The 17,709-nt window shown below is 44.6% G+C and overlaps 1 protein-coding gene across 1 annotated transcript; it reads right to left on the bottom strand.

The window, feature by feature from the left end:
* Window positions 1–3,961: 3,961 nt before the first annotated feature.
* LOC137305212 (hepatic and glial cell adhesion molecule-like) lies at window positions 3,962–17,418 on the bottom strand. Its single transcript, XM_067974047.1, has 5 exons — window positions 17,243–17,418; window positions 9,110–9,508; window positions 8,538–8,702; window positions 6,308–6,387; window positions 3,962–4,619 (listed from the first exon to the last, which is right to left on the bottom strand). The coding sequence occupies exons 1-5, from the start codon at window positions 17,328–17,330 to the stop codon at window positions 4,473–4,475; spliced, it is 879 nt and encodes a 292-aa protein (XP_067830148.1). The 5' UTR covers window positions 17,331–17,418; the 3' UTR covers window positions 3,962–4,472.
* Between the last annotated feature and the right edge of the window lie 291 nt (window positions 17,419–17,709).

Raw genomic sequence — 17,709 nt, 5'->3', positions numbered from 1 at the left:
GTAGGATGGACTGGATTACCAGGGGATCCCGGAGTGTAGGATGGACTGGATTACCAGGGGATCCCGGAGTGTAGGATGGACTGGATTCCCAGGGGATCCCGGAGTGTAGGATGGACTGGATTACCAGGGGATCCGGAGTGTAGGATGGACTGGATTCCCAGGGGATCCCGGAGTGTAGGATGGACTGGATTCCCAGGGGATCCCGGAGTGTAGGATGGACTGGATTCCCAGGGGATCCCGGAGTGTAGGATGGACTGGATTCCCAGGGGATCCCGGAGTGTAGGATGGACTGGATTCCCAGGGGATCCCGGAGTGTAGGATGGACTGGATTCCCAGGGGATCCCAGAGTGTAGGATGGACTGGATTCCCAGGGGATCCCAGAGTGTAGGATGGACTGGATTACCATGGAGTCCTGGGCTGTGGATTGGTCTGGATTACCATAGGATCTCGGGCTGTAGGATGGACTGGATTATCAGGGCGTCCCAGTACTGAAGGGCTGGGCCACGGGAAGGCAGAGTAATGGGCCCTCTCACTCCAGGGGAGGGGAAGGGGTGATTTGGGAATATTGGGCCAAACCAGGAAGATTCTATCTGGAGGGCAGGATGGTGACAGAGAGAGAGAGGGACAGAGATTTGAGGGGATTTGCAGTTACTCTTAGACCACCATTACTGGAGGCAAATAAATACTTAAACACAATTTGATTGAGAAGAATTGAGAGTTAAATAGTAAAACTGATGGCAATTTGGGGAAAGCTCCCAGTTCCTCGTGCTGTACTGCAGAAAAATGTCTTTCAAAAAACCTTGAGGTTAATTTTAACCTGGGAGGAGGCTCGTGTGGAGAATAAACACTGGCATAGGCCAGTTGGGCCGAATGGCCTGTTTCTGTAAGGTAAAATTCTATGTAATTCTATGTAATATATCAGGGCCAGCTCCACGAGAATGTTTCCCTTCTGCTCCCTCCCTCATCCCTCCCCCCCTCCCCCCCCACCCATGTGAGGCTCATGATGAAGCTGAGAAAAAAGCTTGGTAGATGCCTGAAGAACTCGGACCAGGGAGATTAATTTTTTTTTTAAAAAGAAACATCATTTAATCTTCAATGTATTATTTTGGTAGGCTTTTAAAAAAAAACTAGGTGAGTTACAGAGACCTATTTGTGTATTGATGTCATTCCTTTGGATGGGACCCCTTTAAATTCGGCCCTTCCGACTGCCGCAGGATCTCCCCCCCCCCCCCCCGCAGTAATCCAGTCCATCCTACACTCTGGGATCCCCTGGTAACCCAGTCCATCGTACAGCCCAGGATCCCCTGATAACCCAGTCCATCCTACACTCTGGGATCCCCTGGTTAACCAATCCATCCTACTGCCCAGGATCCCCTGGTAATCCAGTCCGTCCTACAGCCCAGGATCCCCTGGTAATCCAGTCCATCCTACAACCTGAGATCCCCTGGAAATCCAGTCCTCGAAGCCCAGGGAACCCAGTGCCATTTGCCACTTTTCCTGTAAATATTGTGGGCCTGGGGGTTTAGGATGACCTGGTTTTTAGTCCTTTCGGTGGAAATCAGAACACAAAGATCGGATTGTTTCAGCAGCTTGAGGCAGAGTCAAAGCCACGGGAATATGGATCTAAACTCTACGCCTGCTTCCTGGGGCAACACACGAGGACAAAAGGTGCTCAGTCACAAAGAGGGAGCACAGGGCACGAAACCCTTTTTGACACCGTTCCGCACACTGTCAGGGTAATAAACGATCGGGAAATCAACAGAAAGCAATAAAAACGGCAAATGCTGGAAATCTGAAACAAGAACAGAAAACGCTCGGGCCGTCAGTCTGCACCTGTGGGGCGAACAGAGGAGTTAATGTTTCAGGTGTAGAGTCCTCATCAGAACTGTAAGAAATTACACGGGCACAACATTTAAAAATGGAACCGAACGAAGGGAAGGGGATAATATTAGGGGCAGAGAGCTGAAAACTGCCCTAAGACCTTAACTATAACTCCCAACTGTCTCTTAGGCAGGGAGTGCTGGTGATGTGGGATGGATGTGCTGGTGGTTTGGTTGGGAGAGGGACCGGTTGATGATTGGGATGGACAGGAGACCCTCCAGGTTGTCCCGGGAATGTAGGATGGACTGGATTTCCAATAGATCCCGTGTTTACGGGTTGGACTCTCCTGCTCTACAGTAACACAAGGTAATAACAAACACTGACTCACACAGACACGTACCAAAATAGGTTCCTTTTAAAGAAAAATTAATCTTCACGGTCTGTGTTCTTGACGCATCTACCAAGCTTCTTCTCAGCCTTGTTATGAGCCTCACATGGGTGCGGGGAGGGTGGGGTGGGGGTAGCAGGGAGGGAGCAGAAGGGAAACATCCTCGTAGACCCAGCCCTGATATATTACGTAGAATTTTACAGCATAGAAACAGGCCATTCGGCCCAACACATCTATACTCCACACGAGCCTCCTCCCACCCCTCTTCATCTTACCCTATCAGTATATCCTTCTATTCCTTTCTCCCTCATCTGCTTATCTAGCTTCCCCTTAAATGCATCAGTGCTATTTGCCTCAACTACTCCTTGTGGTAGCAAGTTCCACACTCTAACCACTCTCTGGGTAAAGAGGTTTCTCCTGAATTTGCTGTTGGATTTTACATTATTATATACATTATTCCATACAATAGTGGGCCAATTCAGACACAAGACAGAATACAGAGAGATCCAATCAAGTAATCATCATCAGGTAAAATATTAGTACAGTTGGTGCTGGTGATCAATATTTTATAATTCCACAAGAATGGAGGAATAAGGAAGGGTCATTTACTCAATCACATTTGCTCTGAGATCCAACTCCTGCTCCAGAGCCCAGTGGAGTGGGAGGGTTAAATTTCTCTAATGTTGGATTGGCCGTCGCTCCTGAAGTCAATGGAAAGTCAGTTCGGGCGAGAACAAGCAGCCGATCCAATATCGCCCTTTTTACACTATCGCCCAAAGTTAAAATTACCCCCATCGATACTGAATACGACCGAAATTGCAAAAGCAAAAACAAATGAATGAAACAGACTTTTTTAAAAAAATGGTGAGAAACTATTAAATGTTGGTGTTCAGAGAGATCTGGGTATCCTGGTACAAGACACAAAAAATTAGCATGCCGGTACAGCAAGCAATTAGGAAGGCAAATGGTATGTTGGCCTTTATTGCAAGGAGGTTGGAGTACAAGAGTAAGGAAGTCTTGCTATTATTGTGCAGGGCTTTGGTGAGACCTCACCTGGAGTATTGTGTACAGTTTTGGTCTCCTTATCTAAGGAAGGATACACTTGCCTTAGAGGGGGGTGCAACAAAGATTCACTAGATTGATTCCTGGGATGAGAGGGTTGTCCTATGAGGAGAGATTAAGTAGATTGGGCCCATACTCTCTGGAGTTCAGAAGAATGAGAGGATTCTGAGGGGGCTTGACAGGGTAGATGCTGAGAAGTTGTTTCCTCTGGCAGGCAAGTCTGGAACAAGGGGGCATGTTCTCAGGATAAGGGGTCGGCCATTTAAGACTGAGATGAGGGGGAATTTCTTCACGCAGAGGGTTGTGAATCTTTGGAATTCTCTACCCCAGAGGGCTGTGGATGCTCAGTCATCGAGTATATTCAAGGCTGAGATGGTAGATTTTTAGACTAGGGGAATCAAGGAATATGGGGATCGGGCGGGACAGTGGAGTTGAGGTTGAAGATCAGCCATGATTAGATTGAATGACGGAGCAGGCTCAAGGGGCCGTATGGCCTACTCCTGCTCCTATTTCTTATGTTTTTACGACTCTCCCTCTGTGGCTGCAGTGACTGTAAACTTTTGTACAAAGAATACGTCATAAAGTTGATTCAAACTTTTACAAAACCAGAAGCGCCTTCAACACAGCCGCTGAGAGCTGGGAAACAGCCATTGTGGACCCCCCCCCCCCTGCACACCCTCCCCTCCCCACCCCTCTCAAACAGAAGTGTGACCAAATCTGGAACCCGCTAAATCTGCGATTCTGGCGCGCTCCAAGGGGCAGATCTTAAAGTCAATAGAAATAAAGATGGGGAGTGACGTGAGATGGGCTGCCGACTCTCTGTCACCCATTCTACACCATCGCGCAAAGTCAAGATCCACCCCCAATATTCTGAAGGACGTCAGGAACTCGCAGCTGATGGGGCTCTGACGCCACGGCTACATTCCGAGGAGCCAACCAATGGCGCTCGCTGGCTGGCTCGGGACCCCATGATCATGCCCGGTGCTATATCGCACCTCAGCGTGTCCCATGGGCGGTACGTGTCCTTTCACTGCAGCCCCCGTGTAAGTGCACGGGTTTCACGGCCTCTAACCGTTCAAATGGGGCCGATCGTCACATCTGGGCTCTCGCCTTTCTCCCACCTCGATACCCGGTGTCCACCTCTTCCTTCCGGACCAGGAGGTCGATCCAGTTCCCTGTCGAATGCTTCAGCTCAGGCACTTCACTTTCGCTCCACTTTCTGCACAAAAGCATATATATTCATAGGCGGTGCCTCGCTAGTGTCGGGTTCTGGTGCTGGTGTGTTTATGGGCCCAGACCAATGCAGATATGAGTACGTGACCTCACCATTGATGACCAATTCCTGACCCTGTATGGAACAGAAAAGGGAAGCTTACAGAATGTTGAAAATGCATAATGGGTCAGTCAGCAACTAAAAGAGGAAAGGGAGGTTTACCGTTTTAGTTAACGTCTCATCTTTCAGAAGCTCTGATGTGGAAAGTTGTCCGACAAGTGGGTACAAAACGGCTCAGCTTTTGCCTGTCTACGCACGGGAGGAACATAGGAACAGAAGGAGGCCATTCGGCCCATTGCGCCTGTGCCAGCTCTTTGCTAGAACAATCCCACTGTCCTGCTCACTCCTCAGCTGACAAGACAAGATTGCTAACAGTGAGGTCCTGGCTGGAGCTGTCCTGTCAGGGATTGAGGACATGCTGATTTGCTCTCAGTTGAAGCGGTCTTGCTATCTCTTCAGGATCTCTGATAACCTGGTGCCCCCTTCTACTCCCAGTTAAAATAGGACAAACATTCCCTTGGAGGGACAGGTCAATCATTATAAGGGAACCTAAAAAGTTTTGACGTCAATGCGGAATCCTGGGAGGAGCTCGCTGCAGATGGGATAAGGGAACCGAATCATCATTCACCAAAACCGTTGCGACTTTTGGAGGCAGCCCGTGCAGGAGAGAAGAAAAAGAGACGGTAAAGTGACAAGCAACCTGCAACGACATACTCCAAATTCACCTGTACTAAGTGAGGTCGCATCTGCCTCTCACATATTGGATCAGCACTCCCAATAAAAGCCCATGAGAGAGGACCCACCACCCCAATGCTCCAAGCTACGACTTGTTCAAGTTGTCCTCGCCATTTCCATGGGCAATCAGCCGCAAAGTGGCTACTGTACTGATAATTCTTTGTTTCGCTATATTTATATATATATAGACAGCACCCCATGAGCCCTTATCTTGCTTAACAACCTTTTACGTGGCACCTTATCGAATGCCTTTTGAAAATCCAAATATACTATATTCACTGGTTCCCCTTTATCTACCCCGCTAGTTACATTCTCAAAAAACTCTAATCGGTTTGTCAAACACGATTTCCCTTTCATAAAACCACGTTGATTCTGCCTAATCATATTATGATTTTCTAAGTGCCCTGTTACCACTTCCTTAATAATGGATTCCAGCATTTTCCCGTCGACTGATGTCAGGCTAACTGGCCTGTAGATCCCTGTTTTCTCTCTCCCTCCTTTCTCGAATAGCGGGGTTACATTCCCAGCTTCTCTAGTCTCTCCACATCACTGAAGTCCCTCATCCAGATTTCAATTCGGAATTCACCAGGGAATTCTCTTGGTACAGGTAACAGGGGGAAAAAAGGCTTTGGGATCTGTTCATATTATCTGGACTGTTTTGTAGTAAGTCAGACATTAGGGGGGTGACTTTAACCCCCAAGAACAGGTGGGTTGGGGGGGCGGGTGGGAGTTGAAAATAGTTGTTTTTTGGATCGCAACCACAACCCGGCTTTATTTCCGGGTTTAACGTCGTGGGTAAAAGTCCAGGCTTCCCACTGGGAATGCAAAGTTTGAAAATTTTGCAATTGCGACCCAAAAAAAACAATTATTTTCAACTCCCACCCGCCCCCAACCCACCCGTTCTTGGGGGTTAAAATCGCCCCCTCGGAGAATCAGGCCCCGGGGAGGAAGAATCACATTTGTGAAAATTGATAGTGCTTATTTTTTTGAAAAGAATCGCGAGCCCTGCTAACCCACTCCCCTCGTACCTCAGCCAAGGCTTGCCTCGTTCCTTCAGGCTGAGCAGACGGTGTTTCTGTGACGACTGAATCACGGGGTGGATGACGACCTGAATTAAAACATTCAGACAGGAACACAATTTCTTGCATCGCATGTATGATTAAACTTAAAAGATATTTACAACGTGATAAAGACACTCCTATATAAAGAGATGGCAGAAACAGACAGCCACACCTGCAGTGTGACACTGTTAATACTTTTTAATTGGTCACTGTATGTTCCAATTTTGTATTCGGTAATTGGACTTATTTTAATTTCTTTCAGCCATGGATAGCATTGGTTGGTTATCAATTAGTAACATAGGAACAGGAGGAGGCCATTCAGCCCTTCGAGCCCGTTCCGCCTTTCAATTACATCATGGCTGATCTGCACCTCAACTCCATTTACCCGCCTTTGCTCCATATCCCTCGATACCCTCACCCAACAAAAATCTATCGATCTCAGTCTTGAAAGCTCCAATTGACCCCCAGCATCCACAGCCTTTTGGGGAAGAGAGTTCCAGATTTCTTCCACTCTCTTGTGTGAAAAAGTGATTCTTGGTTCCATTTTTAAATGGCCTAGCTCTAATTTTAAAACTGTGCTCCCTTGTTCCTGATTCCCTATAATTACAACAGGCACCAAGCCCTAATCTCTGGGGTTACACCGACAGTTAATGGTTAAAAATCGGTCCGACCTAACAAAGTGAGACTGTAAGAATTTCCATAATTAGGTACAAAATCAGTTCCTCATTTACCAATATTTGTTGAGCATACATTTTAATTGAACACACACAAAAATTGGCACTAATTCAGAAATGCCATAATTGTGTCTTACTGTTCACCACCAAATAGCTTTGGTGGTGTAATTCTTCTGCACCATCATTTTCAGTAGCAGTGTAACACAACTTGTAAAAGTGCAAACCCATCATGCCCAGTAGTGTAAATCAATAGTTCACATCCAGTAGTCGTGCAAATCAATGGTTCATGTCTATTTTAGAAGAGTTAAGATCTCCCCTAAACTAACAGATAGAAGACTATCTTACCAATGCCCTAAGTGTTCATTCGCCCAACATCCCAAAGGCTTCCCCTTCATTTCTTTAAGACTCACTCCCTCTACCTACAAGCCCGAGCTACAGCCCATCGATCTATCATTAAAATATCAGCTCACAGTGAAGGATATTAGCCAGGGGCCACTGGTGAAATGAGAGAGCCCATGTAGTGCGCCAGGAGCGAAAGCCCCACGGCAATCAGCTCTGGGCATTCTCCGTTCAACAGCGATCCACTCTCGGACCATCACCCTGACCCTCCCCCCCCCCCATTCCTTATAGGCGGCATTTTGGAAGGGAAGCCCTCTACCCTGCCTGGAAACACTCAGGACCAATGGGGAGAAGGGAGACCAAGGGCATCCAGAGCAACCGTATACCAGATGATCATCTAAAGTTGGAGTGAAGGACGGGGAGGAGGATCGGGGCCGTGAAGAAACTGAACGACACTCACTCCCCACCCCACGGGCTGAACACAATCTCTGAATGGCCGCTCGCCAGTTGGTTCATTCTGTGGCATTCTGACTATAGGTTGTAATTTCAACTGTGGGCGATCGTGTAAAACCAGCAATAACGATAACCGGCGATATCAAATTAGCCACCCATTACATGCTCCCGCCCGGAGCAAATACACGTGAACAGATTGCCGTGGGGCATTCGCTCCTGGCGCAGTACGTGGCCTCTCTCATTTCACCAGTGGCCCCTGGCTGATATCCTTCCCTGTGAGCTGATATTTTAATGATAGATCGATGGGCTGTAGCTCAGGCTTGTAGGTAGAGGGAGTGAGTCTTAAAGAAATGAAGGGGAAGCCTTTGAGATGTTAGGCGAATGAACACTTAGGGCATTGGTAAGATAGTCTTCTATCTGTTAGTTTAGGGGAGATCTTAACCCTTCTAAAATAGACATGAACCACTGATTTGCACGACTGCTGGATGTGAACTATTGATTTACACTACTGGGCACGATGGGTTTGCACTTTTTCCATTCAACTCAATAGCAGTGAAAATTGGGCGGGGTAGGTATAACAGACGGCCAAATCGATATTGCCCATTTTAGACCATCAACCAAAGTTAAAATTAGCCCCTATTAAACTAACCAGAGCCAGGAGAGGGACTTTTGTTGTAACTTCTAATTGTTGTAACTGTTGCAACTTCTAATTACCAAGAGCAGCCACTTACCTCTGTGTGTCCTGATCACCAACAGGCACAAGCAGGTGATGATGATAATGAGGAGGCACACGGCAGTGGACACATTGATATACAGGGTGTTCTCCCACTTGTCTGGGCCCGTTGTGCTGTTTTCCGCTGACCCTGAAACACTTGGGGTAGTAGAATACTCACTGGCTGCAAAAAAAAAACACTTGGATTATTCTAATATCTGGGGCCAAAAGGACCAGGGTTTAACGGTAAACCTATCAGCAATGACATGGTTATCAGGCGCGAATGTAGAATTACTTATAGTTAAACCCTGGAAAATTGGGGTCAATTCGATTAAATAAACACGATAGGGGTGAAATTGGGCGCGGGCCGGGAAGCGAAACAGGCGGTAACTCATCGGTCGCCAGTAACAAGCACCGCGCGATATTCAGTCCTATTGTCTGAATCACTGAATATCGGCAAACGCGATTCCTTCTGTTTTAAGTCCCCGGCCACGTCCAATTTCCACCCCATTTCCCAATACTGATAGTTACACGTTGAAATAATTGTACCACGTATCCCGTGGGTGAAATAGACAGACTGTGAATTCCTACCTGTCTCTGGATAGACTGTTAATGTCACATTTCCTTCACTGGCCGTTTCCCCACCGCGAGAAACAGATATCACATACACGCCGCTGTCATTGGACTGCAAATCCCGCAGCAATAAAGATCCATTCTCCGGGTAGATGTGGACTCGGTGCTTGTAGGCAGGACCGTCTTGCTGGTGATCTGAACAGTTATAACCGGATTTGTCAGGGGTTAGAGAGCAGTTTAATCGGGTCAGTGTCGCGCATGGGGTATCGCTGGGGAATAAAAACCACTTTATCGTTAAAATGGAGTATTTTAGTGTGAGCGTGGAGTAGGAGTAGGAGACGGGGAGGAGGACAGACTGGTTCACGGTCCCATTCACTTCACTCTGATCGACTCTCACAGTAACTCGGCTTCCAGAGGCTGCAACAAAACAGAAACAAAAGTTAAATGAGTTTGTAATCACATAATGCAATGTTCTCCCATCAGTAAGTCACCCGACGTTTCCGAAAGAAAAAAACAGAGAAGGACTGAGACACCCAGGCAGCGGCTGTGGAGATATCGAAAATCAGTCGACGTTTCAGATATTCCTTAGGGAGATATTCGGCCAGAATTTACTGTAAGCCGGTGAAGGAACAGAGCCTGCCTTCCCTTCGCCCGATTAATTTCCATGAGCTTTTGCACAGCGAGTTGCTGTAGATGCCAGATGGCAAAGGCGAGGTGCCCTCTACAGGGCATCTGGGACCTGTGTGAACAGGGCAAGCAACTGTGTATCTCCTTAATCAATCAGATTGAAGGCCTGTTAATGAACAGCACAGAGTCTGAAGTGTAAGTTAGAACAGTGAATTCAATATCAAAACCAGGCACAGAAATAAAGAGAGGGGGAAAAAAATGGATTAAAAGAGAGAGAGAAAAAGAGACAAAGAAAAAGTTTTTTAAAAAGTTAATTTAAATATTTGTTTCTTTTAGATCTCCAACAATTAAAAGTTGAAGGAATGAGACTCCACGCTTGTAAGAGTTAATTTTCAGTGGTAGAGGTTGTTTGGCAGTAATTAAGACTTACCACGCCGTTAAAAAGAGACTGAAATAGACTGAAACAGACGAGCCCTAACTTTCTGTGAGTTTAGTTTGTATCTCCCATGCAAGTACAGGAACCTCACTCTGTTCGATGGATTCAAACGGTGAGTCAGACAGCGAGAAACATCTCAGACAGCAACTTCTGGATTTCCGCGTTTAACCACGCATCTGCCCCTCGCCTGAAGTTGCTGTGCGATGTGTGCATAAATAGCAGTGAGTGCTGTTAGCCTCACCGATATTTTGACAGTAAATTCTGGCCCGTTACAGATGGAACAGCAATTAAAAAGGAACAGAACAAGGGAAAGTGGGAGGGGAACGGACAATAACCCACATACAGGAAAAATAAAACCGGTAAAACCTTTAGGCGGGGAACAGGAGATGGTTTAATGGCAGAACTGATACAGGCAGGAGACAAAAGGAAGCAGAATGAATGAAATCAAAGACATAGAGGGGTAGATCTTGACTTTGTGCAACAGTGAGCTGGAGAGTCAGCAGTCCCTTTATATATCTCCCCATTTTTATTATCATTGAAGTCAATCGGGAGTGATGTAAAGCGGGCCACCGACTCACTATAACCCTTTTTACACTATCGCACAAACTCAACAACAACCAGTCTGCCTTGTGAATGGCTTTTATTTCTCTAATTACACCTCCTTTTGTCTCCTGCCAAAATCACCCATCACTTTACAGGTCATTCTGTTTATTTCCCTGTGTGTGGTTGTGCACTTTCTCCCCATTCCCTTGTTCTGTTCCTCTTTAAATGCTGTACCATCTGTAATATATTTCAATTTTTACTAATTCTTAGGATGCAGCCATTTATTGCTCATCCCTAGTTGTCCAAAGAAAATCCTGGTGGTTTGAGGTTTGATACAACCGAGTGGCTTCAGAGGGCAGTTAAGAGTAAACCATGTTAGTGTGGGACTGGAGTCACATATAGGCCAGATTGGGTAAAGGGAATTAGTGAACCTGTTGGGTTTTTAACCACAATCCGACAGCTTCACAATCTCTTTTACTGGTACCAGCTTTTTAAACTAAATTCAAACTCTCAAGGTGGGATTCGAACTCACATTCTCTAAATTATTAGTCCAAGCCGCCTGGATTACTAGTCCAGTACCACAACCACTACACTACCTAGCCGTCTATACCCAAGATGCCGATTGACTTGTGTTCTCTCCACAGATGCTGCCTGACCTGCTGAATGTCTCTACCATTTTCTGCTATTGATTTAGGTTTCCTGCATCTGCAGTTTTTTTTTACTTTTTGTTAACCCAACATTTCAGTTTCAGCTCACAGAACTGACTTACTAAATTTGGGAGACTCAGCCCTCCGATCATTGTAATTGTGACAGTGGGAAGATTCCCTCAGGTCTCTCTCTGTGTCAGTGACATTATAAACACTATGGGAAGATTCTCTCTGGTCTCTCTGTGTGTATCAGTGACATTATAAACACAGCAGGAAGGTCCCCTCTGATCTCTCTCTCTGACACTGACTTTATAAATACAGCGGGGAGATTCCCTCTGGTCCCCGTTCATTAAGTCTTTAAGTTCATTACACACACAAATCATTGGTTTACAGTAATAACAATTATAAACTAGAGATTACAGTTGATGGTATAACATGCAAACTCTTAATATAGTCCAGTGGAAACATTAAAATAAAAGGGTTAATAGTTACATTAAAAGCAGACAGAGTACATAGGAACATAGCAACAGGAGTTGACTATTTAGTCCCTCGAGCCTGTTCCACCTTACGATTTAAATCATTACTAAATCTATACTTCAACTTCATTTACCTGCCCTTGATCCATATCCCTCATTACCCTTATTTAATAAAAATCTGTTGATCTCATGATTGAAAATTTCAATTGACCCAGCATCCCCAGTGTTTTGGGGGAAGAGAATTTCAGATTTCCTCCACCCTTTGTGTGATAAAGTGTTTTCTCATTTCACTCCTGAATGGCCCCGCTCTAATTTTAAAATTGTGCCTCTTTGTTCTGGATGTCCCCACCAGAGGAAATAGTTTCCCTGTATCTACCCTCTCGAATCACTTTATCATTTTAAACACAGTTTAGATTAGATTAGATTACCCCTGATAAGAATATGGTTTAAAACAAGCACAGTCAAGTCTCCCGTCTCACATCGGATCCAGGCAAGAGAGCAATACTGGTGGGGGCGAGGACATGAGAGAGTCTGCACCCAGACAAGGGATGTGGTAACCAAGGACCTACGCGTTCCTGAGAGGAACAAACAGTTTACAAAACAGAGATGAAGATTGAGGTAATTAGTTACGCTACGTGAAACAGCTCATCTTGAGTTGCTAAGGTGGCGTCAGCCTGGTGGGATAACCAACAACTAAGAGATGCTTACGTGCAGAACATAGCAGCTGAATACTATAAAGATAGGGCAGGCTCCCTCCCAAAAGTTAGAGCTCTCAGGACAGTTGGAAGTCCATGGCCAAAAGGCAGCCTATGAAGGACGAGTCTGATCAATCCTGAGTCCGCAGGAACCAGGTTGTATTAATTGCTCGTCATTTAATGTAATCTGAAGACAGTTTATTAATACACTGTAGTAAGTCAATATTAAAACTTGGTGTTGAATAACCACTCGGACCTGAATTGCGCAGAAATTCTCGTTGAAGGACTAACTACCCTTTGTTGCGACAGTAACGGAAAAACCCGCCTACACACCTCAACTGTCTAAACTCAAGGGAATACAAACCAAGCTCATGCAAACTGGCCTCATAAGTTAACCCTTTAAGTCCCAGTATCATTCTGATGAATCTGCACTATAACCCCTCCACGGCCAACATATCCTTCCTGAGGTGCAGTGCCCAAAATTGAAGGCAATACTCCAGATGGGGTCTGACCCAAGGCTCGATACAACTGAAGCGTAACTTCCTCCCCTTTGTGTTCCAGCCTCCCTTGAGATAAAGGCCAACATTCCATTAGCTTTTTTTGATTACTTTTTGTACCTGTGCACTTGATTTTAGTGATTTGTTTACGTGGACACCCAAATCCCTGCTTTTAAGGTAGGTTGTGATTTAACTCAAAAACAAAAGAATTTGCATTCATATAGCTCTTTTCACAACCTCAGGACAGCCCAAATCCCGTTAGTTTGTAATCACAAAACACCTGTAACGTCAGGACAGAGTTAGGAAATAAGAACTTGCATTTATACCAAACGTTGTATTTCCTCAGTGCATCCCAAAGCATTTTGTCTGCGGAACAACAATGGGCCAGAATTTTCTGTAGCAGGGCATCTAATGGCGTCTGCCGTTAATTAGACTTGCCCCCTGCATGCTTCAGATCAAAAAACATTTAGCCCACAAAGTTGCTGAAAGTGTGAGCTGGTAACAGGGCAACAAGGGAAACAGTGCATCTGGGACCGTAGTGAACAGGGTAAAAAACAGGGTATCTTCTTAATCAGTGAGATTTAAATATTGAGAAATAAACAGCGGAAGGACTGAGAAGGAGAGTGAATTAAAGGGAGTGAATTCAATATCAAATCAGATACAGAAAGAGAAATAAAGAGAGGGAAAGAAACATTGGATTAGGAGAGAGAGAGAAAAGAGACAGAAAGGAAAAGTAAGAAAAAAACAATTTAAAATTTAAAATTGGACATTTTCAAAATCTCCCCCAAAAATTCAAAACCTGAAGGAATGAGACTCCACATTTATAGTAGTTAATTTTTGGTGCCAGAGAGGTTGATTGGCATTTATCATGTCATTAAAAGGATACTTACACTTATAACGGGAAGACTTAACTTTCTGTGGTGAGTTTAATGCGCAATTAATGGGAAAATACAGCAAGTTCTTAAAAAAAACAGGGAAGCGAAGGGTGAGATGCTGTTTTTGCAAAGTTAACGGTGGAGCAGGGCAATTCGGATAGCGACTTTTGGATATTCACATTTAACCACGCATCTGCTCATCACCTAAAGTTGCTGTACCGTTTACCCATTAATAACGGCGAGTGTTATTAGCCTTGCTGTTACTTTGACAGCAAATTTTGGCCCAACGACTACACTTCAAAAATAACAACTGTAGCAAACACCACAGCTAATTTGGCTACACACTGCAAATGAGATAAACGACCATCTAGCCTGTTCTAGAGGCATTAATTGAAGGATAAATTTTGGCCAGGACACTGGAGAACTCCCTGCTCTTCTTTGAATAGTTCCACAGGATCATTTAACTCTAATTGAAGTGGTAGAGGGATATCGACAGTGTAGCGCTCCATCAGTTCTGAACTGAAGTGACAAGCTAGATTATATGCTCAGATCCAACTGTTCTAATTAATCCAATTTATAAAACACACACGAACATCTGACACATTAATAATTAAATAACCATTGAATAAAGACTTGTGAGAGGTCAGTTAATTCATTAATAAATCCCAGCTACAGTTGGGAGTTCAGGTAACTCACAGTGTTGAACAGCAGATGGTGATGGGGATTCTACCTATTCACAGAAGCCTGACTGAATGAGACTGAAGATCTCAGGGATGAGTTCAGCTTCATTTACTTTAGATCAGTGAGTGAATAGAATCATAGAAACACAGAATGGTTACAGCACAGAAGGAGGCCTTTCGGCCCATCGAGCCCGTGCCGGCTCTTTGTAAGAGTAATCCAGTTAGTCCCATTCCCCCACTCTTTCCCATAGCCCTGCAATTTTTTTCCCTTCAAGTGTTTATCCAATTCCTTTTTGAAAGCCATGATTGAATCTGCTTCCACCACCCTTTCAGACAGCGCATTCCAGATCATAACAACTCGCTGCGTAAAAAAGTTTTTCCTCACATCGCCTTTGGTTCCTTTGCCAGTCACCTTAAATCTGTGTCCTCTAGTTCTCCAACCTTCTGCCAAAGGGAACAGTTTCTCTTTATTCACTTTATCTAAACCCATCATGATTTTGAACACTTCTATCAAATCTCCTCTCAACTTTACTGCTCTAACTGGAACAACCCCAGCTTCTCCAGTCTACCCACGTAACTGAAGTCCCTCACCTCTGGAACCATTCTAGTAAATCTTTTCTGCACCCTCTCTAAGGTCTTCACATCCTTCCTAAAGTGTGGTGCCCGGAATTGGACACAATACTCCAGTTGTGGTTGAACCAGTGTTTTATAAAGGTTCAATATGACTTCCTTGCTCTTGTACTCTATGCCTCTATTTATAAAGCCCAGGATCCCGTATGCTTTTTTAACTGCTTTCTCATCCTGCCCTGCCACCTTCAAAGATTTGTACGCATATACCCCCAAATCTCTCTGTTCCTGCACCCACTTTAGAATTGTACCCTTTAGTTTATATTGCCTCTCCTCGTTCTTCCTGCCAAAATGTATCACTTCGCATTTCTCCGCGTTAAATTTCATCTGCCATGTGTCCTCCCATTCTACCAGTCTGTCTGTCTATGTCCTCTTGATGTCTATAACTGTTTACTACACTTCCAAGTTTTGTGTCATCTGCAAATTTTGAAATTGTGCCCTGTACATCCAAGTCCAAGTCATTAATATATATCAAAAAAAGCAGTGGTCCTAGTACCGGCCCCGGGGGAACACCACTGTACACCTCCCTCCAGTCCGAAAAACAACCGTTCACCACTACTCTCTCTTTCCTGCCACTTACTCAATTTCGTATCCATTCTGCCTTTTAGTCCATGGGCTTCAATTTTGCTGACAAGCCTATTTTGTTGCACTTTATAAATTGCCTTTTGGAAGGCCATATTCACAACATCAACCATATTGCCTTCATCAACACTCTCTATTACCTCATCAAAAACCTCAATCAAGTTAGTTAAACACAATTTGCCTTTACCAAATCCATGCTGGCTTTCTTTAATTAATCCAAACTTGTCCAAGTGACTAGTAATTTTGTCCCTGGTTATCATTTCTAAAAGTTTACCCACCACCGAGGTTAAACTAACTGGCCTGTAGTTGCCGGGTTTATCTTTACACCCTTTTTTGAACAAAGATGTAACATTTGCAATTCTCCAGTCCTCTGGCACTACCCACATATCTAAGGAAGATTGGAAGATTATGGCCAGCACCTCTGCAATTTCCACCCTTATATCCCTCAGCAACCTAGGATTCATCCCATCTGGACCAGGTGACTTATCTACTTAGAGTACAGTCAGCATTTCTAGTACCTCCTCTTTATCAATTTTTGGCCCATCCAGTATCTCAACTACCTTCTCTTTTACTGTGACTTTAGCAGCATCTTCTTCTTTGGTAAAGACAGATGCAAAGTATTAATTTAGTACCTCGGACATGCCTTCTGCCATCTCCTTTTTGGTGCCTAATACGGTCCCATCCCTCCTCTTACTACCCATTTATTATTTATATGCCTATAGAAGACTTTTGGATTCCCTTTTATGTTAGACGCCAGTCTATTCTCATACTCTCTCTTTGCCCCTCTTATTTCATTTTTCACTTCTTCACTGTACTTTCGATATTCAGCCTGGTTCTCACTTGTATTATCAACCAGACATCTGTCATACTCCCCATTTTTCTGCTTCATCTTACTCTCTATCTCTTTCGGCATCCAGATAGCTTTGGTTTTAGATGCCCTACCTTTCCCTCTCATGGGAATGTACCGAGACTGTACCCAAACCATCCCCTCTTTAAAGACCGCCCGTGTTGGATCACAGTTTTGTCTTCCAATCTTTGATTCCAATTTACCCGGGCCAGATCCATTCTCAACCCACTGAAATTGGCCCTCCTCCAATTGAGTATTATTACTCTAGGTTGCTCCTAGTCCTTTTCCATAACTAGTCTAAACCTAATGATATTATGATCACTGTTCCCTAAATGCTCCCCCACTGACACTTGCTGCACTTGACCCCCCCCTCATCTCCAGAACCAGATCCAGCATCGCCACCTTCCTCGTTGGGCTGGATCCCGAATACACGTCAGAAATTCTTTCCCCTCTTTGCCCTTTACACTATTACTATCCCAGTCTATATTCGGATAGTTGAAGATGGATGGGATCCCCGCCCTGATTAAACACAGTCAACAAAACAGTCACACAGTCAAAGGGAACTGAGAAATATAATTACATTTATACTAGAAGAGAAAGGGGAGAAAAAAAAACTTACCGGAGAGGGAAATAAAATAACTGATGAAAAGGAAAATATTGGTGAATTTAAAGGGATTTATTCTCCCGTACATAGTGCGCTCCGACATCACAGTAAAGAGAGGGAGCTACACGTAACTCAGCTTCACCGAGACTCGGCCCTCAATAAACAATGTCACCTCATTCAATGCCGTGGGGTACCAGCTATCACAGTGAAGAATAACGCCGAGGAGAACTCAATAAGAAAAGAGGAACAGTTACTCATGTGATTCAGTGTCTGGGTTTACAACGGAAGTGGCCAGAACAAAGTCTTTGCATTATGTCAGAAATCAAAGTTTTAAGATTTAAAAAAATAGCACCAGCTCAGCGTTGGCGCCGCGTTTTTTTTTGCTAACAAAGATTTTGCAGATTAATGTGTCAGAATTAAATGAAGTGACAATGCTAACGGAAAACCGGTGCAGCTGATTTACGTGTAGGTTCAGCTCCCTC

The sequence above is a fragment of the Heptranchias perlo genome, chromosome 39, assembly GCF_035084215.1.
Source record: "Heptranchias perlo isolate sHepPer1 chromosome 39, sHepPer1.hap1, whole genome shotgun sequence".
Classification (NCBI taxonomy): Eukaryota; Metazoa; Chordata; class Chondrichthyes; order Hexanchiformes; family Hexanchidae; genus Heptranchias; species Heptranchias perlo.
This window is presented reverse-complemented; position numbering and strand designations above follow the sequence as displayed.

Bases quoted from the DNA above. Each gene is read 5' to 3' on its own strand.
- LOC137305212 (XM_067974047.1), bottom strand. From the start codon at position 17,330: ATGTCGGAGCGCACTATGTACGGGAGAATAAATCCCTTTAAATTCACC. The intron at 6,388-8,537 runs GTAAGTGGCTGC...GTTTTAATTCAG, and splicing joins GGTGATCAGGACACACAGAG to GTCGTCATCCACCCCGTGAT. The intron at 4,620-6,307 runs GTACGAGGGGAG...TGTTCCATACAG, and splicing joins CGAGGCAAGCCTTGGCTGAG to GGTCAGGAATTGGTCATCAA.